Below are 22,291 nucleotides of genomic sequence, written 5' to 3'. Positions count from 1 at the left end.
TTCCTTCCTTCCTTCCTTCCTTCCTTCCTTCCTTCCTTCCTTCCTTCTTCTTCTTTTTTTTTTCTTGTCTTTTTTTGAGACAAGGTCTTCCTCTGTTGTCCAGGTGGGAGTGCAGTGACATGATCACAGCTCGCTGCGGCCTTGACCTCCCAGGCCCAAGCGATCCTCCCGCCTCAGCCTCCCAGGGACCTGGGACCACAGGCCCCCACCTGGCTAATTTATTTGTTGCAGAGATGAGATCTCCCTCTGTTGCCCAGGCTGGTCTCAGACTTCTGGGTTCAAGTGATCCTCCTGCCTTGGCCTCCTAAAGTGCTGGGATTACAGGCCTCAGCCACTGTGCCCGACCAAGATCGCCTTTCAATACAAAGTGAAATGTGCTAGATTCAGTTCTGCAGATGAGGACTGATGGCTTGCTGTCACCGTCTTAACACTTATTGATCAAAATGTGAACGTGTTGAAGTCAATGCAGAGATTTTGTGGATGATCCCAAGCTGCTTTTCAGAAAGTCACTCATGGCACTTCCTGAGGGCTGTGGGGGTTGTTGTGGGATGAAACGGCCTCTTCTCCATCCTGCAGCATCTTTAGCATCCATCGGAGTGGCCACTGCAGATCAGAGCGTGGAAGTCCCGTAAGGGCCCTTCTAAGTATCACTGCGAGGCCAGCTTAGTGGCATTGCTCTTTTCCTGGGGGGCTGAGTGGCTGCCAGAGCCCCCGGCACCTCCACCAGGCTTCTCCCATCCTGGGCCTGGTCTTCACCGTGACCTCTGGCCACACCAGGGGCATTTGCAGTGAGGAAGGGGGTCTTTACCACAGCGCTCCTCTCTCAGAGCTGGATTTGCAACACTGGTCTTGTGGTCAGGAGCCGGGGGTGAAGTCCTGAGCCCTTCATCGTCCTGGAGAGACAGGCCATACTCAGTAAGCCTCCTCAGGGTGTTCTTACACTCAGCTGGGTTTGGGAACCAAACCTTGAACTTCTCTGTAGATAAACCATTTAGCCCAGAAAGAATGCAAGTCAAATGTTTACAGCCTTGTGAGGTCACGGGAGCTGCAGAGACATGGACCGTCCCACCCCAGGATGCCCCCGAATCACAGGAGGTGGCTCTGAAGGCTGCTCGGTGTCCTCTGCATTGCATGGTGGTATTGAAGCCCAAATCCAGAGGCTCAACGCTGAGTAAACAGCCGGACAGGGACAGCGCAGAGCAAAGCCCTAACTGGGCCAGCCTCCTCGTCAGCGACACTGAGGTTCACTGCAGTGATTCACCGGCGGTGGAAGGACATCCATCAGCCGTAAAGCTTTGTCTTCCACACGGAAACCTCCTGCCATAAAACGACTTACCAGAGGTCAACCCAAAGCACTTCTGCAGCCTTCGGATGATGACTGGGAAATAAATTGTTTTTATTACCTCCTCAGAGACCCCGAAATAAAAGATAGGCAATCTGCACTGTTAATTTAACAACTTCCCCAAGGAAAGTATGAAGGTGCACTCCCAGTCTGAAACTGACAGTGAAGCCCGCTGCGGAACCCTGTCCAGCAGAGGAAGCACTCTCTCTACAGGGGTTTCGGGAGGCCCTGGGTGCAAACTCGACCTCTCTTGGATATGCCCTGGGTTTTCCCCGACTAACAGGCTCAGGACCCTTCTTTTTCTTGGTCAAATGCAACTCGGCCTGTGTGTAAGGCGCCCAGCGCTTTAATGCACGTCCTGATTGTGTCAGTGGCGCAACTCATGGGTACATTCACAAGTCCTCGTCGGGCTAGTCCCCTGGGCACCGCCTGCCCTGTGCCTTGTGGCTCGCGTGCGTGTCACCGATGGCACATTCCTTGGCACCCCAAACCCCTCGCACTGCCACGCTCTCCGTCTGCAGCTCCCGTGCTCGCCCTGGTGATGGTGGGCTTGAGCAGAGTCCACAGTGTCTGCAGGGCTCGTCTGCATCTGAGATTCACGCTGCGTTGCTGTGATTCCCGGTGAAGGGACAGCCCCGGTCCCAGCCCTCCTGTGATCCCATCGTGGTGAGGGGCTGGCACAGTGCTGTAGGGGGTGTCTGCTCTGAGCTTGCGCCCACCCTGGCTCCTGCCCCAGGGCTGATCCAGGCTCACCAAGGCAGATGCAGCTGTGACCGGACTCTGCCCAGTGGGTGTCCCACAGTGTGCTGCCCTCACAGACCCCCACACAGGTCCCTCAGACCCGCTCCCACCCCGTTGGGGAACTGTGGGTCTCCTGGAGCCAGAAATGCCCTGGTCTGGGACTCAGTGCAGAGTGTGCCACGTGGGGCCGAGCCCTTGGCATGAGCCGGCTGGACCTCCCGCATGGCTGAAGTCCCTGCCACGCCCAAGGTAGGGGTGTCTGGGCCACCACCAGCTGAGATCTCCCACTCCCGCAGCCTTTGGGTCTCTCTCCAGTCGCCCTGTCTGCCTCCCAGGGTGTCAGGAAGGCCGCGAGAAGACGTATTGACCAGAACAGCCTTACACACACCCTTGAGACTGGATGATTCTCTACACCCCTGTTCCTTATGAGGGTTGGGGGGTGGGTAGAAAAGCTCATGAAACCCAGCAGCCACCCCCAGGGCCGGAGCGCAGGCCACGCCCCGCCCCCAGCAGCCCGCCCAGGGCGGGAGCGCAGGCCACGCCCCGCCAGCAGCTATGAGCTCCGTCACCTGCCAACAGCAGCAGTGTCCTTGTGGGGAAAGGAGATGCCTCCGTTTACCAAGGCTGTGATCATCCGAGGGACAGAGCCTCCCAGCCACCCCAACATCATTTTACTTTAGGATGCAAGGCGAGACTTGAAAGCCCCTTTCTCTCTGCCCAAGGACCCCCAGCTGCGCTCCCCGTTCTGTCTGCATGAGGAACCCCAGCCACCTCCCCATTCTGTCTGCATGAGGAACCCCAGCCGCGCTCCCCATTCTCTCCGCGTGAGGAACCCCAGCCGCGCTCCCGGGCGGGAAGGAAGAGCTTGCCGCAGACCCCAGCTAGGTGCCTGAGCCTGGGCACTTGGGGGAGATTCACACCATCCCTGCTCATTTTCATAAGGAATAAACTTAACATAGTTACCGTATCAGTTCCCAAATTGGTGCTGGAGAAAAATATCAACTCTGCTTCTAGGGAGATGCCAGTGGGAACTCAGACCAGGGTGGCCAGTGCGGGACCCAGAGTGGACTTGAATCCGTTTGGAGGAGCTGGGCACTCCCAGGCCTGGGATGGGAGGAGGGAGGCCAGTCTGGGGAGCTTTTTCTGCAGTTTGGACAAGGTTTTGGCTTTCTACACTTTCCCTCCTCCAAAGTGGAAATCCATACACGGGAGGCTGAGGTGAAAGGATTGCTTCAGCCCAGGAAGTCGAGGCTACAGTGAGCTGTGATTGCGCCGCTGCTCTCCAGCCTGGGCGACAGAGCAAGGACCCACCCCCCAACCCCACCGCTGAAGTCTCCCTGAAACAAAATTAACTAAATGCTATGAACAGTGGGTTGATTAGAAGTTAGCTCCTGGGATGGGTCTAAATGTTGACCATTGTGTATTAGCAACCATGACCCTTTAAAATGGATTCTCTTTCAACAACTGCTTCCGCGATTTTAAGTAGCAAAACTACGGGAACGACAACTGTCTGAGCAGCTAGATTTTATTTTCCCGTTTCCTCAAATGCTCAATGCCCTGTGACAGGCAGATGGGAACCAGTTTCTGCCGCCATCAGTGAGCACCACACAGAGCGTGGTGCTGCAGCCAGGAGAGGGCAGTGGTGGCCTGGGGCGCGGTCCTGGAAAGGAGGGGCCACCCGAAGGAAGCTGGAGCCCTGTCTCTCGGGGACCGTCTGTGAGGACTTGAAAGGAGGTGGGAACATGTTATCGGAAATGGGGAAGACGACCCTTGTGTGGAGGTGGGAAGTTTACCAGAACAGTCACCTGTGATGGTAGAGAACCCGAGTGCACAGGACAGGACCCGGCCCTTCCCCAGTGGGTTCTTCATCCCCCTGGAGAGTCCCCTTCATGGGTCCCCAGGGAGGACAGTGGGAGGTGGGCCCACCCGACGCTCGTGTGGTTGGGGTCAGGAGTCACTAAAAGTCACTTGAGTGTCAGCTGGTGTCTCTCCTTAGAGCAGCTTGTTATCAAGAGACAGCAGGGCACCTGCAGAACCTCCTGTCCCATCTCTAGGAGTCCGTGCCCATCCGATGTCCTCTCATTCTCCAGCAGCAAGGCCAGCCGAGCCCCCTTTCCTCCTCAGGCCCTTCTTCTTGCATACTTCTCAGGCCTGTCCCAAGCTGCCTGGGGTTTTGTCCTCAGGATGGAGCTGGAAAGGGGGGAGAGGCAGTGCGCCGGGCCCGGGGAGCACCCTCTCCTTTGTAAATGAAGATGCCTCTGATGATGTCTGCGGGCGACCTGGGCACAGCCTCAGCCCCGTCCATGGGTCCAGCCCCTCGGTCTGGAGTGGCATCCTGAGGGCACCTTTCTCCCTCTGTACCCCGTGACAGCTCCCAGCTTTGCCATCTGCCCGAGCCTGGTCCCTCCAGCCCCCATCTCACACATGCAGAGCTGACATCCACTCTGCTGGGCCCTTCTCCCCGTCCAGGTGGAGGCCGGTGCCCCTGCAGGGTGAGACGTGCCCAGCCTCTTCCTAGTTCACCTTTCAGCCCTGCGGGCTCCTTGTGGTTCCTGGGTGTCTGCATCGCCTCCCAGGCGATGGGTCACCTCCGACCCTCCTTTCACCCTCCCTCTGTGAGGCCATCTTCGCTCACTCGTGGAAGTCTACTTGGCTGCCCTGTGGGCTTCCCACCTGCCCATCCTGCCACCTCCACTGGTCTCTGAGCCCCACACCCACACAGCTGGGCTTTCATCAAACTGCAGGGCTCATGTCCAAGTCTCCCTCCCATGGTCCTGTGAACTGACAAACAGGAGGCTGGAGACAGATGCAGGAGTGATGGGGGCCTGTGTTCACCAGGAGAGGAGATGCGGGCACGGGGTGGGCCTGTGTTCATCAGGAAATGGGAGCAGGAGTTGGGGGGTGGGGGCTGTGTTCACTGGGAAAGTTCCCATGTGTGATCTGCCTGCTTGTCCCTTCCATCCTGGCTGCCTTCACTGCCCTGTAACAGGTGACAAGAGCAGAAGGTAAACAAGGACAAGAGGGAAAGGTGATTTTTTCCCTCTGTCGGGGAAAGCTGGTCATGGTGGGGATGGAGGCCCCAGGAGCAGGAAGGCCACAGAGGGACACAATGGACCTATTAGGGGCACCGGGAGTCCTTGCCCCTCTGGGCAGCCAAGAGGAACGTTTGGGATAGGAGCTGGGGTAGAGAAGCAGCTGCCAGAGAGGAATATCAGAGGGAGAGAGGAGCAGCTGAGAGGGGAGGAGCACCTGGGGGAGAGGAGCAGCTGGAGGGGAGGAGCAACTGGAGGAGAGGAGTAGCTTGTGGGGAGGAGCCTCTGAGGGAGAACAGCTAGGGGGAGGTGCCTGGCAGCACGGAAGGAAATTGTGAGGATCCCACCAGCCTCGTCCAATCACCTCTTCTTAGACAATGAACAGCTTCCCTGGGGTTGAACCAGGAGGACTTGCTGTGACCAGTGGAGATCACTGATTGCCTACACCGGGTCCCTAGTGCCTGGCCACAGATTGGTGCCTGTCTGTGGCCTGTTAGAAGCTGGGCCACACAGCAGGAGGCAAGCAGTGGGTGAGGGAGGGAAGCTTCCTGTGTATTTACAGCCACTCCCTTTGATGGGACACAGAGCCAGACCCTATCGCCAAAAAAAAAAAAAAATTCCATCTCCATTAAACAGTAGCTCCCATTCCCTCTCCTGCCAGCCCCTGGCAGCCACCATTCCACTTCGTTCCTGGGTTTGCCGACTGTAGATCCTGAATATATACGTGAAATCATGCGGCATTTGTCCTTCTGTGACCGGCTCATTTCACCCAGCCTAATGTCTTCAGGGATCCTCCTGTCTCAGCGTGTGTCTGAAGCTCCCTCCTGGTTACAGCTGGATGATATTCTGTTACGTGGATGTTCTGTGTTTTGTGTAGCCACTCATCCGTCGATGGACGCGGGTTGCCTCCACTGTGCGGCTACCTGGATTGTGCTGCTGTGAGCTGGGCACGCGCTTCTGTTCCAGTCCCTGCTTTTCGTACTTCTGGGCATTTCCTGGGTGCAGCTTTCGGGTCTCTCTGGAGGAGCCCGGTCACAGGGTCCCTCTGCCGTCTGAGAGCTCGTGGTTTATATGCACCGTTGCCACAGTGTGGCCTCACAGCCATGTACAGAATTCTGAGTTCGAAGTTGGGTGCCCACTCCCTCACTCTCTGATTCCTAAGGGGGGAAATAATTCACCTGTGCTGAGTGTTCATCCCGTGCTGGGTGTGGGATGTGCTCTTAGATATGGGGTCCCTGTCTGGGGGCACCATATGGCGGGCAGATGGGCTCTGAGGTCTGGGGCTGGTTCCCTGGCCTGCGTCGTCCAGGTAGCGTCCCCAGCGCTGGAGTGAGGGCAGGTGGCGGGTCCACGTGCCCGCGTCCTGGCACACGAGCCCCTGAGCTCCAGGCCAAGGCTCCGGAGGGAGCCCGCTCACTGCGGTGTGCTTTCCCCTCCAGGTGAATGAGAAGATGTAGTGGACACCCCAGCGCCCGGGTGACACCTGCTGGGAGCTTGGCGTGGACACCCCAGCCACCCCCAGCCCAGCTGGAGCACCCTACCCCTGGGCACCCCCCGGCCATCCAGCCTCACCATGTCCAAGAGGGGCATGGGCAGCCGGGCCAAGGGGGACAAGGCGGAAGCCCTCGCGGCGCTGCAGGCGGCCAACGAGGATCTTCGAGCCAAGCTCACAGACATCCAGATCGAGCTGCAGCAGGAGAAGAGCAAGGTGGGCTCTCCCCAGACCCCCACCCTTGAATGCCCCTCCCTCCCGCCTCTCCTGCGGCCCAGAGGCTCTTCCTAGAGTGGGTTTGGCCAGATCCCTGTGGAAACCCCCACCCAGTCCTAGAGGCTGCTTGGGACAGACCACGTGGTGGGGGGTGGGGGTGGCAGCAGTGGGAGACTTGAGGGCCCTGTAGGCGGAGGTGCCGTGGTGGTGGCCGCAAACCACGGTGAGCTCACAGAAATTATCCTCTGCTGCGCGGGGACAGCCCTCCCATCTGGGGCCGCAGGGCCTTGTGGGTCTGTGTCCAGTGGTGCCATCCCTGGAAAGGACGCTGACTTTCCCGCTGCAGCGTCCGTGGTGGAACTGACCTGAAACAGAGTGGGCGGGTATGGCTGTCACATGGGAATAAAGGAAAAAGACGGGCCATCGGTTTAGAGCTTCCAGGTTTGGAGGAACAGCACCTGTTAGCAAATGTGGAGAGGCAGGGGCAAGCCCAGGGGGATGGGGAGGCCCACGACGGGCTCTGGCTGGATGCCCAGCACTTTGGGGCTCTTGAAGCCTGGGGAAAGATTGGGCTGTGCTGGCAGCCAAGGGGTGGGGTCTGGAGCAGGGGGGAGGGGCTGACCAGAGGACAGGCCAAGCCCTGGGGTGGGCCGTCCCCGCCTGAACCTCTTTCCACCTCTAGCATGACCTTTGCCCTCTCCTTTCCATCTCCTGGTCCCCAGGAGCCATTAAGAAGTGTGCCCGGGCTCCTGGAAGGAGAAGGCAAAGGAGAGCATCTGGAGAGAAGGCAGCACCAAGAATGGGCCGGGAACGAAGGCAGGTGCCTGCCACAGGCTGGGAAGGGCCTGGGTCACGTGTGGATGGTGTCCCCACTCCGGGCCCTCGTTCTTTCCCTCCCCGCTGCTTGCCCATCAAAGGCATCTCTCTCAGGGGCCGCGTGGTCTGGTGGTGGAGGGCAGTCAGGTTATTTGGGGCTGGTTGCTTAACCTCTGACTTATTCAACCTCCTGTGATTTCACCTCCTTGTTACATCAAAAGAAGAAGAATGTTTCGTGACATTTGATAATCACGTGTAGTTCAGATTTTGGTGCCCACACTGCAAGGAAAGTTGTATTAGAACATGAGTCATCCCAGCACATTAGGAGGCCAAGGCAGGAGCATCGCTTGAGCCCAGCCTGGGCAACACAGGGAGACCTCATCTCTACAAAAAAATGGACACATCAGGCAGGTGCAGTGGGATGCTCCTGTGGGCTCAGCTACTCGGGAGGCTGAGGCGAGACGATTACTTGAGTCTAGGAGGTTGAGGCTACAGTAAGCTGTGATTGTGCCACTGTACTCTAGCCTGGGTGACAGAGCGAGACCCTGTCTCTAAAGAAATAAAAATGATAAAAACAAAAAAACCCACCGCTGCACCTGCTCATTTACATATTGTCCTTGGAATTGACCCACAAAACCTAAAATATTTACCATCTGGCCCTGCCCCCATTCCTCCCCCTCCTGCCATGAGTTCCTTCTCTGTAGGATGGGAATGAACACAGCCTGTGGCCTGGAGTGGGGAGTGCTGCTGAGGCTCCGGGGCACAGCTGGGGGAGAGTCTCGCTTCTCAGATACCAGAAGGCAGATGGCATGGGGACACGGTCAGTAAATGTGCGTCCAGCACCTGCTCTGTGCCAGGCGCCCATAAATCCCAAACAACAATGCCCAGAGGCCCAGACTCGCTGCAGGAGCACAAGGTCAGGGTGCTAATGCCCCCCCTGAAAATGGGGAGTTGCCCCAAATGGAGAGACCAGGCTGCACGGCGAGGCTCAGACGTGGCTGTCGTCTTCCCTCTCCGCGTTTTGCTGGTGGAAGAAGAGATGACTTGTCAAGAGCCCAGTGAGAATGAAACTGTTTGTTCTACTGAGTAAAAATATAACAATTATCTTTATTTTAAAAAACAGAGTCTCACTCTGTTACCCTGTCTGGGGTGCAGCGGTGCGATCTCAGCTCACTATCGCCTCTACCTCCTGGGCTCAAGCCATCCTCTCACCTCAGCTCCCCAAGTAGCTGAGACCACAGGTGTGCACCGCCATGCCCGGCTATTTTTTTTTGTTTTTACTTTTCTGTAGAGAGTGGGTCTCACCATGTTGCCTGGGCTGGTCTCAAACTCCTGGACTCAAGTGATCTTCCTGCCTCAGCCTCCCAACGTGCTAGGATTACAGGGCCAAGCCACTGCCCCCGGCCAATAATTATCTTCTTAACACAAACACCACGTGTGGACATCCCCAGCTTTAGTCCCCAGTTCTCTGTCCACCCAGTTAACAGCAGCAGCATGTGATTTTTTGTGCAGTTTTGCCAAAACACATCTGTCTGCGACACCCCGAGGGACACACGCTCCTCGATGGTCAACAGGCCAGGCCTGCAGGCTCTCCGGGTGCCGGCAAGGGTTCCAGGGCCAGGGTCTGAGGGCTGCAACCCAGACCCGCTGGGCACCTTGTGGGGCGTATTTAGTTGCACCTGGAGGACAGGATGTATCCTCTTGGCACGACGTGCAGAAGGCACCGAAGGAAAGGAACGGAGAAGCAGCCTGTTTGCCTCAGAGCTCCTCATCCTGGACGCCCTCACCAGAGGGTTCATGTTATGGTTTCCTGCATAAGCGATCTGAGCCCCGCCTCCTCAGGCATAACTGACAGCATGCTGGATGCACAGGCAGCAACTCGCTTTTGCCAAGTGACCACAGCGCCTCTTGGAGTCAGTTCCACGTGGAACAGTGCAGCTGGCACAAGCTTGTCCATGTTATCCGTGTGCCCCACCGTGTTGGGCCTGTCGACGGCATCCAGGCTGATTCGATTCTCGGCTGATACCGCAGCCCTGTACCTGGGTCTTGGACCACATGCAAAAGAATTCCTGCAGGAGGCGTTTCTGCAAGCCAAATTGCTGGGCCAGAGCGTGTCTGTGTTTGCAGTTTGACGGTGACGTCCCCAGGGCCCTTCAGGGAGGTCCGGCTGGCTCCCAAGGGCAGCTCCAGGAGCCGGGTCCGGGCAGAGTCCTCGCCGCTGGCTCACACCTGTGGGAAGGTGCTGGCTGCTCTGGGACCACTGGGGTTCAAGATCATGGCTCAGTGCTGCTCCTCCCTGCAGACCTAGTTATCCAGGTTTAGCCAAGGACTCTGAAATATTCTCATCTCTGCCAGGGGGTTCTTTCTAGGCTGGGGTTTTCACACCTCACTATGCAGCAGAGCCGGGACCTTGGTCCTGCTGGAGCAGAAGCTGCTGAGAGGCTTGGGGAGGCATTGAACATGCCCAGGGCCGCTCAGCGTCCGCATCGTGGACTTACCCTCCCACGCCAGCTCCTCTGGCCAGCTCTCTCCCTCTCAGTCCTGCCAGTCCCAGGGGACAGTGGATTTCCAACATTAAAGGAGCTTCTGGCCGGGTGTGGTGGCTCATGCCTGTAATCCTAGCACTTTGGGAGGCTGAGGTGGGCAGATCACGAGGTCAGGAGATCGAGACCATCCTGGCTAACACAGTGAAACCCCATCTCTACAAAAAAATACAAAAAATTAGCCGGGCATGGTGGCGGGCGCCTGTAGTCCCAGCTGCTTGGGAGACTGAGGCAGGAGAATGGCGTGAACCCGGGAGGTGGAGCTTGCAGTGAGCCGAGATCGCGCCACTGCACTCCAGCCTGGGCGACAGAGCAAGACTCCGTCTTAAAAAAAAAAAAAAAAAAAAAAAGCTTCCAGGAGATGCAGAAAATAATTATTCTTTGTCTCCTCAACTTCCCGGGTCTGCAGCTGACTGGAGCCGGGGGTTGGAGGGGAAAAAGGGTGGGTGGGACACAGATGGAGCCTCGGACAAGAGAGAGCCCCTGGGCCACCAAGACCCCAGACCATTCTCTGACCCTGCTCCTACCTCATTAACTCGTCCCTCCCCTGCCTCATTCGCCTGCTCTTCTCCTACCTGGTCCTGCCTCCCACTCGTGCCTCCAAGCCACACCTGGACCTTCCCAGCCAAGGGTCATTTAAAACATTCAAGGCCGGGTGCAGTGGTTCATACCTGTAGTCCCAGCACTTTGGAAGGCCGAGGTGGGAGAATCGCTTCAGCCCAGGAATTCGAGACCAGCCTGGGAAACATACAAAACCTGGTCTCCACCAAAAAAAAAAAAAAAAAGTGTGTACACACACACACACACACACACACACACACACACACATTTAAAAAAACTGGGCATGGTGGCACTCACCTGTAGTCCCAGCTACATGGGAGCATGAGCCAGGAGGTCAAGGCTGCAGTGAGCCGTGATTGTGCCACTGCACTCCAGCCTGGGTGACAGAGCAAGACTGTCTCAAAAAACAAAATTTTTTAAAATTAAAAACATTCAAGGTTAAAAAAAGATCGTGTGCATACAGAAAAGAATACGGCAGATAGGCACCACCCACAATTAACAAATGACCTCATTTGGGTTCAAATATAAGCAAACTAGAAGCTCTCTGCCCAGCTGCCTGCCCTTGCTCCTGTGTGCCGCCGAGAGGTCTGGGTCCCCCTGCGCCCCGGTATCTTCCTGGCCTGGGAACGACAGCGAGGGTCTCACAGACGGTAGCGAGACCTCAGCTCATTGCACCTGAGGATCCTGAGGACCCTGGAGCCTCCGGCCGCTTTTCTTCCAGCTGCCACCCGGGCTTTCTCCTCTCCCTACTCCATTCCATAAATGGAATATCCCATCTGAGTTGACCTTTGAGGCTTCCTGAGTGGAGAAGGGCTCGAGGCTGTAGCTTCTGCGTGGTTAGAAACAGGACCATGGGAAGCCCTCAGGGGCCCCTGGGCTGTTGCAGCTCCGCAGCCCACACAGCATCTTGGCCTCTACCACAAAAATGTGGGGATCCTTGATTTGCAAAACCCTTGCATAAGTCACGGCCAAGCAGGGAAGAGAAAACAGGAATTCAGTCATTACAACTGGCAGCATCAATGCTTCTGAAGTCTTTACTGTGTCCACGCCAAAAGTAATATCGTCATTACAACCCCAGGACAGGAATCTGTAACTAGACTTGCAGCTGTGCAACCGGAGCCTCCTATCTAATTTCCAGCAGATCCAGATGTCTCAGAAGCACCCGTGGGGGAGAATCCAGTTCTGGACATCAAGAGGGAAATCAGTGGCCTGCCAGGAGCCCTTCCCGGAACAGACCGACCCTGCCCCAGCGGCCTCCAGCAGCCTGGAGGGGACAGGCAGCCCCCGAGGCAATCTGGAATCCAGCCGTGCTCTGGAAGCTCCCACAGCCCACTGGTGGCCAAGGCGGCATCTGGTGGCCTCCACCAGCTCAGGCACGGGCAGGTGCTCCCGGGCTGCTGGTGCCTCCAGCAGGGTCTGAGTCTTTGCGGCTCCCAAGGTCGGATCCCAACGTGGGGCCCACTGATAGATGGGCTCAGCCTTCTGTGCAGTTTCCCTGTGGTTATGTGAAGATGTGCTCTCACGTGGTGATTACATCCGTTTACATTTAACAACCGAGGGAGGGGGAGCTGCTTGTTTCTCTGTCACGGTCCTGGGCTGCCGTGCAGTGGGGAGCTCATCTCTTTATCAGGAATCATCAGAATTCTGCAACTGCATCATCACATTTTGCAGACTGCAATTTTCAGGGTAAAGAAGGTCCCTGTGAGTTCTGGGAAAAGCATTTTGGATTTCAGTCTGATGGTTAATCGATCACCGAGGAAGACTTGAGCAGACTGAGATTTGACAAGTCAAGAATAAAATGATTTAAATAAAAGCTGACTCCTCCAGGTACCAGCCCTCTGTGAGGGGAGAGATGGGACCGTTCCCAGTGAAGAAGGGGAGGGACTCACAGGAAGGGCTCTCGAGGGAACCGCTGGGGCGTGAACTTGGCCTTGTCTTGAGGAAGGTGCAGCGTGGGCTCCTTTAAAGCGGGGAAGAGCCATACATGTCATGAGGATGTAAGTCACCGTGTTTTTGTCATGGACACAAAGGCTCCAGCTCTGGTCTGGGCACAGCAGGGCCCATGATGCCTGTTCCGGGGTTTGGCCGCTGCCCGCCCTCCTGCAGGCCGAGCCCCGACTCTTGGAACTACACGCTGGATGAGGAACCAGTGCAGGGAGCAGAGAAAATTCACGGCAGTCACACCTTTCGGAGGTGCCCGGAAAGTCCTACAAGATCCCAGCTCTAACTGGGGGGCCTGCCTAGAGGTGGGAGACCCCGTGGAAGCTCAGGCCTCCTGCCCCCACACAAAATGTGTCCCGGGCAGCTGTGCCCCTGCAGACCTGTGAAGGGAGGTGGCAAAGACGGGGACAGGGGCCGAGGCAAGGGGTGGCAGAGCCAGCAGACACGGTGGGTGGTGCTGGGGTCACTGCTGAGGAAGTGGCCTTGGAGCAGAGACTCCCCCATGAGCACAGGAAAGTCCCAGCGTAGGAGGTGGCTCCAGGTGGGGCTAGAGCCCAGGTAGGCATGGGGTGAATGGGCATGGGTGTGACCTCGAGCGCCGGGAAGGCCAGGGCAGGTGCAGCCCTCATGGGGAGGGTGCAGAAGAGGTCAGCAGAGGTGGCCATGGGCCCCGGGGGCCATCCAGGTATGGGGCAGGAGGGGTCCTAGTGACCTAAGGTCCACATGGGGACACTTTGGAGGGAGAAAGGGGGTTACTGATCACTATGCTGGAACAACAAGGAAAGCCGGCCTCCCTGGACCGCTGGGCATCCTGCCATGGTGAGGCAGGGAGCTTGGGCCATGCTCCAGGCACAGCCAGCAGTCTCTGGGAGCCTTAAAGCTGGACATGACCTGACTTCTATTTGCATATTATATATCGTAAATATGTTTATATATTTAAAATATTTTGACGTTTTAAACGTACCCTCTGGCTGCTGTGGGAGGGGCTGAGGGGAACAGAGAGCAGTGGGAGGCAGCTGCTCAGAGGTCGGTGCTGTGGTTGAGGGTGGCAGCCGTGGAGGGGCATGGGGCAGAGGCACCAGGATATGTGGGCAGGTAGAGACTCTACTAGGGGTGGAGTCTGTGGGTGGATGGTGTGTGGAACTGCTCTGGGACACGGGGGAGAGGAGCCAGGAGGTGTGGGCAGGTGGGGGTAGAGTGTGCGGGTGGACGGTGCATGGGATGCTCCAGGCTTGGGTCTGAGCAGCAGTGCCCGGCTGCCCTTTGCTGAGGTAGCATCTGGGCGAGGATGATGGGCACTGGGGGCCGGAGGACGTCAAGGACTCTGCCTGGGACAGGGCACCATGGAGCCTCACACCAACATCCAGGCAGGGGCTGCCATGTGGGCGGTGAGCATAGGTGCCTGCTGTCCCGTGGGGCACACGGGCTTCAGGTGTGGGAGCGGGGTCTCCGGGTGGTGGGAGATGCTGCCCAGAGAACAGTGTGAGGGGAGACGGGGCTGGCACCTGCCCTGGGCACTCGGCTAGTCAGCTGGGAAGCCCAGAGAGGGCAGCGAGGAGGCCATGCTCTTGGACTTCACCCACCTCATGCCTGCTTCCAGAACATTCCATCCCGCCTCTGTTCTTTCGGGCTGTTAGGTTTTAAGAAGGGTCTCTTTTCCTGGTTCCTTATTTTGTTCAATTGTATTCTTTTCTTCAGTGTTTTTGTCTACAAAGTCCCACGTGGCTCTGTTTTCACAGAGATTTACATGAATGTGTTGCATTTAAAAAAAAAAGTCTCCTGCCTTGCCCTGCGGACTGTCTGCTTATTACTGTGGGTACCTGAATGTTCTGAGCCTATAGGAGTGGGGAAGTAGTTCCTGTGAAGAGTCTGGGATTCGGATTCTCCTTGTCCACAGCCACTGCCCTCGGGCAAGGCAGCTCTCCACCTCCCCTCGGACACCGGCTCACGTGGCGGCCGCCGCTTCTTGGTTAGCCTCCCGCTGTCTGGCTGCAAATCCCCTCTCTTGCTCCCTCTGTCTTTCCCTTCTGCCCCCTTTGGCTGCTCCATTCTTTCCTACTCCTCAGAAAAAAATAGTTCTCATCAGAGAGCATGCACAGCTAGGGTTTGAAAGACCGTGACCTTCCCACTTTCTAAAGCATGACTTACTGAAATATACAAGAAATACACCTACCTAGTGACCAGGACACCGTATATCCCTGGTCTGAAAGCAGTTGTCACTTTGGTTCAGGGCTCACTAGCCACTCTTGGCCTGCTTTAGGGGATTCAATTTGCACCTCCCAGGATTCTGTGATAAAGCTCAGGAAGTAGCTGATCTGTGAATGGCCAAAAGCATTAGCAGTATTATTTAAGGACATGCAAATCAAAACAAAGTTGAATGCACCCAGTTGCTTTTATACATGGCAGATCCCTGGGGTCGCTGATTGGGTGGAGAAGTGATGCCCTCAGGAGCCACTGGAAGCCTCTCTGCAGGTGCCTTGGCCACCAGCGCACGGCCCTGAGATGCTGCCAGGCTTCTGTGGCAGTGACTCCACTGTTAGGAAAAGCGGAATCCAGCACATACACAGGGTGTTGGTTTTAGCTCTACTAATGATAAGGAACAAAGTGGCCACCTGGCTGTCCCAGCCTGAGGAAACTGCTAAGGACGTTAGGTTGTATTTACGCAGCAGACTGCCCTGCAGCCATTAGAATCTTGTTGAGGAAGAACGTTTGCTGATAGAGGAACTCCTCACAGGGCTAAGAAAAGCCTGGGAAAGAGGCAGCGGGGCTTTATGGAGGTTTCCTTTTGAGGAAAATCTTTGCCTGTACCAGGTCATGGAGACGCTTTCCTACGTTTTCTTCTAGAAGCTGTGTTGTTTTACCGTTCAATTTTATATCGGAAACCCACCAGGGATTGATTCTGGCACATGACATAAGTAGGGTATGACTGTGGCTGTGAGATGGAACTGGCACCGTTCACGTAAAAAAGGCTTTACCCGCTGCACTGCAGTTTCACTTTGACAATAAATCCATGGCCACGTGTGTGAGCCTGTGTCGTAGACAGCGTTACTGCCCTGTCCTTCGCCTCTCCCGGGAGGATGCCTGTGCTGTGTGACTTTGCAGAGCTTTGCTTTGTTCTGGCCAGTGCAGCAGTGATCTGGGCCAGGCCCGAGCCCAGCCCTCTGTGTCCCCTGCTTACTCCTTCACTTCTGTCCTCTCTGTGAGGAGACTGTGTCTAGACTAGTGGCCAGTCCCAGGAAAAGTGCCACGTGGTACCCACTGAGCCCAGCCTAGGCCACCTGACTCCAGCTATTAGACTCATGGGAAAAAATGAATGGTTGTTGCTTCTGTGTAGCATGGCAAAAGTTTACTGATTATTTTTGAGACAGGGTCTCATTCCGTCACCCAGGCTATAGTGCAGTGGTGCAATCACAGCTCACTGCAGCCTCTACCCCCCGGCTCAAGCAATCCTCCCACTTCATCCTCCCAAGTAGCTGGGACTACAGGCGTGCATCACCGCACCTGGCTAGTTTTTTAATTTATTTTTTTTTGTACAAACAGGGTCTCACTGTGTTGCCCAGGCTGGTCTTGAACTCCGCAAGCCGTCCTCCTGCCTCTGCCTCCCACAGTGCTGGGATTACAGGATGAGCCACTGTGCTGGGACAGCAGAAGTTGGCTGTTAGTCATGGTAGCTCCCTGATAGAGTCTGTTTTGGATTCTATTCTGTCTTGGTTCTTTGCATTTCCATCCACTTTTAGAATCCATTTGGAGATTTGCATTTTTATAAAAGCTTCTATACATAGAATTGCATTTAATCTATAGATCAATTTTGGGAAAATAAACATGTTTATAATATTGAGTCTTTGGGTTCATGAGTATGATATATTCTTCCATTTATTTGAACATTTTAAAATTTCTGTCAGTAATACCTGGTAGTTTTCAGCACAGGTCTTGAGCATGTTTTCTAACACATATTCAAAAGTGTTGGTTTTTTGATACCATTATAAATGGTACATTTGATATTTTCATTCCTAATTATTTGCTGATGATATATAGACATCCAGTGATTTAAGACAATATTTGAATTGAGCGTTCCTCAACTCATTCAACCAATCTAATGAATACATATTTTTTCCAGGATATGCGAAAAGCATGGTGAGTAGCTGCTGTGGTCGGGCGAGGGTGAATTATGCATGAAGTGTTAGCTGGTGTGGCTCTGATTCCATAAACACTTCCCCGAGCTGCCAAATTCCAATCTGTTCAAATTAGTGCTGAGCACTGTTCATACTACGCAGCTCTGCAGTCAGCTCCAGCACTGGCGGGTCACGGCAATCGCAGCTAGGGGTCACCCTGGCGGGTCACTGCGATCACGGCTAGGGGTCACCCTGATGGGTCACTGCAGTCGCGGCTAGGGGTCACCCTGGCGGGTCACTGTGATCATGGCTGGAGGTCACCCTGGCGGGGCACTGATCATGGCTAGGGGTCACGCCAGTGGTACACTTCTGTGATCAGAGGGGGACCCTGGGCCCCCTGCTACCGATGGGCTGGGATCCCACCAGCGGCCCAGAGGAGGCCTCCGCACAGCCGCTTGTCAGCCCGGCTGCACTCATCTGGGCCCTTCTAGGCGCCACAGCCCTGATCTTGCACTCTAGTTTTCTGCATTATCCTGGAGTCATCTCGGGAGATTACGGCTGGTTTAAAATAGAGATGTTGACCCGTGACTCGGTGCCGACAGGACAGGACTGGCAGGGGAGGTTGGTGCGTTCCCCTGCAGCATGTCATTCACGTAAACGAAATAGTCCTTAAATAGTTGTCTCCAAAGAGGACCCCAAATTCTAGAGCAATTGTTGTTGGAGGTTAGCAGAAGATTATTTCTCTGGAAATAAGATGTAAAGAAAAATGTCGTTTCTAGCAGAAATGTGGCTTGACTCAAAGTTAACTCGTGAAAAAAAATGAAAGGACCTTTGTCCATTTAAGATTCTATCAACCTTGGAGCAGCCCTGAGGGCTCAGCCATCCTCCAGCTCCCACTGGAGCCGTGAACATTTGGCAACGTCATAAATGAGTGTGGCCGTGTCCAGCCATAAGCGGGCATTGGGCTGGGTGTGCTGGAAACTCCTCGGAGCAGGAGAGCAAAGCCCTTGGCAGCAGGTCCTGGCCCATGGCAGGCAGCAGGTCCCGGCACTGTGGTCTGAATGTAGGACACCCACAGCAGGTCCTCCCCTAACCCCAGTCAGGGCCCTTGCTGGGCTATTTTGTTGCTTATTAGAAGAAGTGCCTTTTCTCTGCAGTTTAAAACAGTAACAACACAATCTCAACTTCTGGAACGTATTTTTGATTCAGACGCCAACAATTCTCATGAATAACAACTGATAAAACCTTTCAGCGCGTTACAGATTCCATTGGGTGACCTCAGGTTCACCCGAACGGTACCTGCGGCTCAGGTGTTCAGTGATTTTCAAAAAAATCTTCCCCAAACGCACATTCGGGTGTGAGTGTGTGCAGTGTGGAAGCTCCCCAATACACATTCAGGTGTGAGTGTGTGCAGTGTGGAAGCTCCCCCAAACGCACATTCAGGTGTGAGTGTGTGCAGTGTTGTGTGCAACGTGGAAGCTCCCCCAAACGCACATTCAGGTGTGAGTGCGTGCACGGCCGGAGCTCCTGCCACACTCGGTCTCGTTGTTGTCTTTCAGGTCAGCAAAGTGGAACGCGAGAAGAACCAGGAGCTGCGGCAGGTGCGCGAACATGAGCAGCATAAGACCGCGGTCTTGCTCACGGAGCTCAAGACGAAGCTGCACGAGGAGAAGATGAAGGAGCTACAGGCCGTGCGTGAGACACTGCTGCGGCAGCACGAGGCCGAGCTGCTCAGGGTCATCAAGATCAAGGACAATGAGAACCAGCGGCTGCAGGCGCTGCTCAGTGCCCTGCGTGACGGCGGCCCCGAAAAGGTCAAGACGGTGCTGCTGTCTGAAGCCAAGGAGGAGGCCAAGAAGGGGTTCGAGGTGGAGAAGGTCAAGATGCAGCAGGAGATCTCCGAGCTCAAGGGCGCCAAGAGGCAGGTGGAGGAGGCGCTGACGCTGGTGATCCAGGCGGACAAGATCAAGGCCGCGGAGATCCGCAGCGTGTACCACCTGCACCAGGAGGAGATCACCCGCATCAAGAAGGAGTGTGAGCGGGAGATCCGCAGGCTGGTACGTGGGCAGGCAGGGGCGGGCGTGGGCGAGGGTGCAGGTGTGGGCTCAGGGAGCACGCGGGCAGCACCTGGGCGGCTCTGGCTTCACCCCCCATGACATTCTCAGCACAGGCTCCTCATGCCACCCCTGTTGGTTTTGAGGACCCTAGAGTCATGAGACCACTAGAAAAGGTTCAGACCCACAGTCAGGCCCCCACGGGGCAGGCCAGACTCTCACCTCCCCTTTTCCACAAACACCAGCTCTACTCTCTTTCTTAACTTGGGCCAGAGCAAGAAACCTAGAAATTGACACTGCCCATCCACACCGCAGGGTTCACGGACACCTCTTCTTAGTGTCCCGGGTCACACCTGACACCAGGCAGGGCTCAGTGTTTCGCAGCAGGAGTCCCACACATCCTCATGGGGGGACTCAGAGGGAATTCTCCAGTGATTCTCCAGTTGAACTCACTGGATCCAGAGAGGCGAGACCAGGAGGCCCCGGGGGGTGGGATGGCCCCCGGCTGCCCTGAGGTCCCCGTCTCTGCAGAACCATTGCACTTGGGCTGGACCAGATGAGCTGCCGGTTTTGTGGATCAGTGAGGTCTAACGTTGGCACCTGGTGCATCCTAATAGCTCCAGAGACCTGGGCACCCATGGCAGGCACCAGTAGAGTCGATGTTCTCAAGGGCCTGGGGTTCAGCTGATGAGAATGTCCAGGGATTGCAAGAGACTGATTGCACCCGATGCCCCTTGTCCTTTGGAGAGGAGACCGTCCTGTGATTTTCGGGGAAATGGAGCTCTATCTTAGAGGTGGGTGCCCCAGCCCTGTGCCTCTTCAGGACCCGTGAGCTCCAGGCACCTTGGTGGGATACAATGGTCTTTCCACGGGGTCAGCCTCCCTCTCTCTGCTTCCCGGGGCCTCCGGTCTCCAGGGATGGCCTCCAGGCTGGGCCAGCATGTGGAACTCCCAGAGAGGGGCAGCCGTGCTCCACACCTACAGCCAGGAAGGGGGAACCAGCCACGGTGGAGTAAATATGACCTTGCCACGGCGTACACATGGGTGCCCGCAAACGTGCCTAACCTGGGTGATCCCCTTCTTTTCCAAAGTGGTCCCTGTTCCAACCTCCCCTACACCTCTTCGCCCCATCCCGAGCCATATATCGATGTCACCTTAGCAACCCAAGGACCCGGCCCAAGCCAGCACTCGTAAGAACCGGGTGCTTTCTTCGCGTGATGCGATGCTTGCTTTTCTGTGCGGGAAAGGAAGGAAGCGTTGCCACTGTCCCAGGAAGGTGGGAGGGACAGGCAGCTGCCTCTGCCCAGTGCCACACGACCCTTTCATTTGTCTTGGTTGGATTCGATGCTCTCAGTAGAGGAAGACAGCTTTTTTCTTAAGTAAAGGCTCATAACAAACCAGCGGTTCCCTGCCATCCCCTCTCACCCCCGATCTGAGCCCCAGAGGCAGCTACTCGCAATTCCTCTGGCTGATTCTTCTGGATTTCATTTCAAATTTTCAAAAGCATGCTCTAACCTGTGTCTTCACTCTCCATCCTCACCAGATCTCTCCCCTTCGTACAGGCTTTTTTTGCAGCCAGGGGCAAGCCGGTCCTAAAACTTACACCGAAGTGCAGGTGTGTTCCCCGTTCTGTGGGTTATCTTTTCTTGTTCTCAGCAGCAGCATGTTATGATCTAAGGTCTTAAATTTTATAGTAAAACAGTCTAATTTGTTTATCTTTCCCTTTAGGATTGGTACTCACTTTGTCTTGTTTAGGAAATGTTTTGATCCCAAAGTCGGGAAGCTTCATCTTTTAAAAATGCTATAGTTTTGTCTTCCATGCTTACGTCTGTAGCAGCCCTTACTTCAAAGACCATCTCCCCCTTTCCCACAGCACCTCTCTGCCAGATGGCACCTGTTCTTACAAGAGTGGACTTCTGGTGTGTCTCATCGTCAGCCCCTCCTCCGCCCTACTTTGTAGTAATTATTCTAGCTTTATAAAAAGGCTTCATTTCTGGAGTAGCACGTTCTCCCGCTTTGTTCGCCTTAAAGAGTAACCTGCCTCTTCTTGGCCCTCTGGAATTCCATATACATTTCAGAATCATCTGCTGTAAATAAAAAAAAGAAACTGTTGGAATTTGGGGTTTTTAACCAAACTGTTCAAGGGTAAATTTTAGCAGAGGGTATAATCATGACTCTCATACAAACTATACGATGAACACATGTCAAAGATTTTGTTAACTCATTAACTGATGAGGAAACAAGATGTTACAACCAATTCAAATGAGGATTTGACCCACAGAGATTCACGTTTCCTGCCTGACGAAACCCATTTGCATTCCCGTGAGCAGGAATCGTGTCCATCTCTGCCCGGGAAATGCACACGTTGCTCACACTCTTCTCCAAGTTTAACTTTTCTTTCCACGGAGTCATAGAACAGCCTAGTCAGAGACAACGGCACAGGCCTCCCGGGGTCAGGTCGTCCCCAGGGCCTCTGGCATTCCAATACAAGGACAGTCAGAAATCTTCTCTTGCCTGTTTCAAAGTCTACATGATCTTCTCCTACAGAACTCGTAGATTTGGGACATCTCCTTTATTTACTGTTTCGATGCTTAAACCCCTGTCAGTGGGAAGACAGTGTTGCCGGTGAGAGCCCCCGCCCCACCACCAACATCCAGGAACTCGGTCTGCTTGGGTCCTGCGGGGGAGGGATTGGCTGGGGGCTCACATCCCATCCGCGGCGTGACTCGCCTCTTCCCCCAGGGGTGGCTGCTGGAGCCTCAGCTCAGTCCGCATAGCTGCTGGGATGCACTTCCTTCTTCCAGCCCTGACCACAGCTGCCCAGGCCTCACCAGGGACACAGCTCCCATTAGTTCACCCTCAATCCCATTCCCAGAGCCCAGCTATGTACCTGTCTATATCCTGGTTTTGTGCAATTTAAATAAAATAACGAAAAACCCAGGGAGTACTTGGCTCTGTGCCCAGAGCACAAGAGGTGCCCTGAGGGCATCAGCTGTGGTGAGAGGTGCCCTGAGGGTGTCAGCTGTGGTGATGGAGCTTCTGGTGGCATCAGGAACCCAGCCACCGGGACCCTTTCTTCCTGGGGACCCCGTCCCAATGGGGCCCCCTTGCCTAACTGACAAGGGCCCCAGGACTTCAGATCTTCTCTTTTAAGGCCGTCATTTATGAGAGAACACCCCGGCCTCTAAAATCCAGTGGTGACGTGCAGGGCCGCTCCCCAGGCCCAGCTGTGAGGGAGTGTCTGGAGTTAAATCTACGTGTGAGGTGGAGGGGCTGGGAGAGCCAGGCAGGCGTATGGCCGCTCGAGCTGTGGGGGCTGTGGCACGGCGTGGTGTCCACCCTGGGGACAAGGGGCAGCTTCGTGAGGATGGGGAAGCCGCTCAGAGAGGGACTCAGAAGAGGGCTGGGACAGAAAAGTGGGAGGAAGGTGGCCCAGAGGTG

At 55.4% G+C, this 22,291-nt stretch overlaps 1 protein-coding gene across 13 annotated transcripts in view; it reads left to right on the top strand.

Moving 5' to 3' along the window:
- JAKMIP3 (Janus kinase and microtubule interacting protein 3) overlaps nt 1–22,291 on the top strand; it is a 162,758-nt gene that overhangs the window by 78,793 nt on the left and 61,674 nt on the right. For all 13 annotated transcript variants that reach the window (XM_058435886.1, XM_032174836.2, XM_032174878.2 and 10 more), the window contains 2 exons: nt 6,555–6,823; nt 18,356–18,853. In XM_058435886.1, coding sequence (XP_058291869.1) covers nt 6,689–6,823; nt 18,356–18,853 — 633 coding nt within the window. In that variant the 5' untranslated portion in view covers nt 6,555–6,688. The remainder of the gene's footprint in view (nt 1–6,554; nt 6,824–18,355; nt 18,854–22,291) is intronic.

This window comes from Hylobates moloch, unplaced genomic scaffold (assembly GCF_009828535.3).
Source record: "Hylobates moloch isolate HMO894 unplaced genomic scaffold, HMol_V3 SCAFFOLD_3, whole genome shotgun sequence".
Lineage (NCBI taxonomy): Eukaryota > Metazoa > Chordata > Mammalia > Primates > Hylobatidae > Hylobates > Hylobates moloch.
Note: the sequence above shows the minus strand (reverse complement) of the source record. Positions and strands in the feature narration are given on the sequence as shown.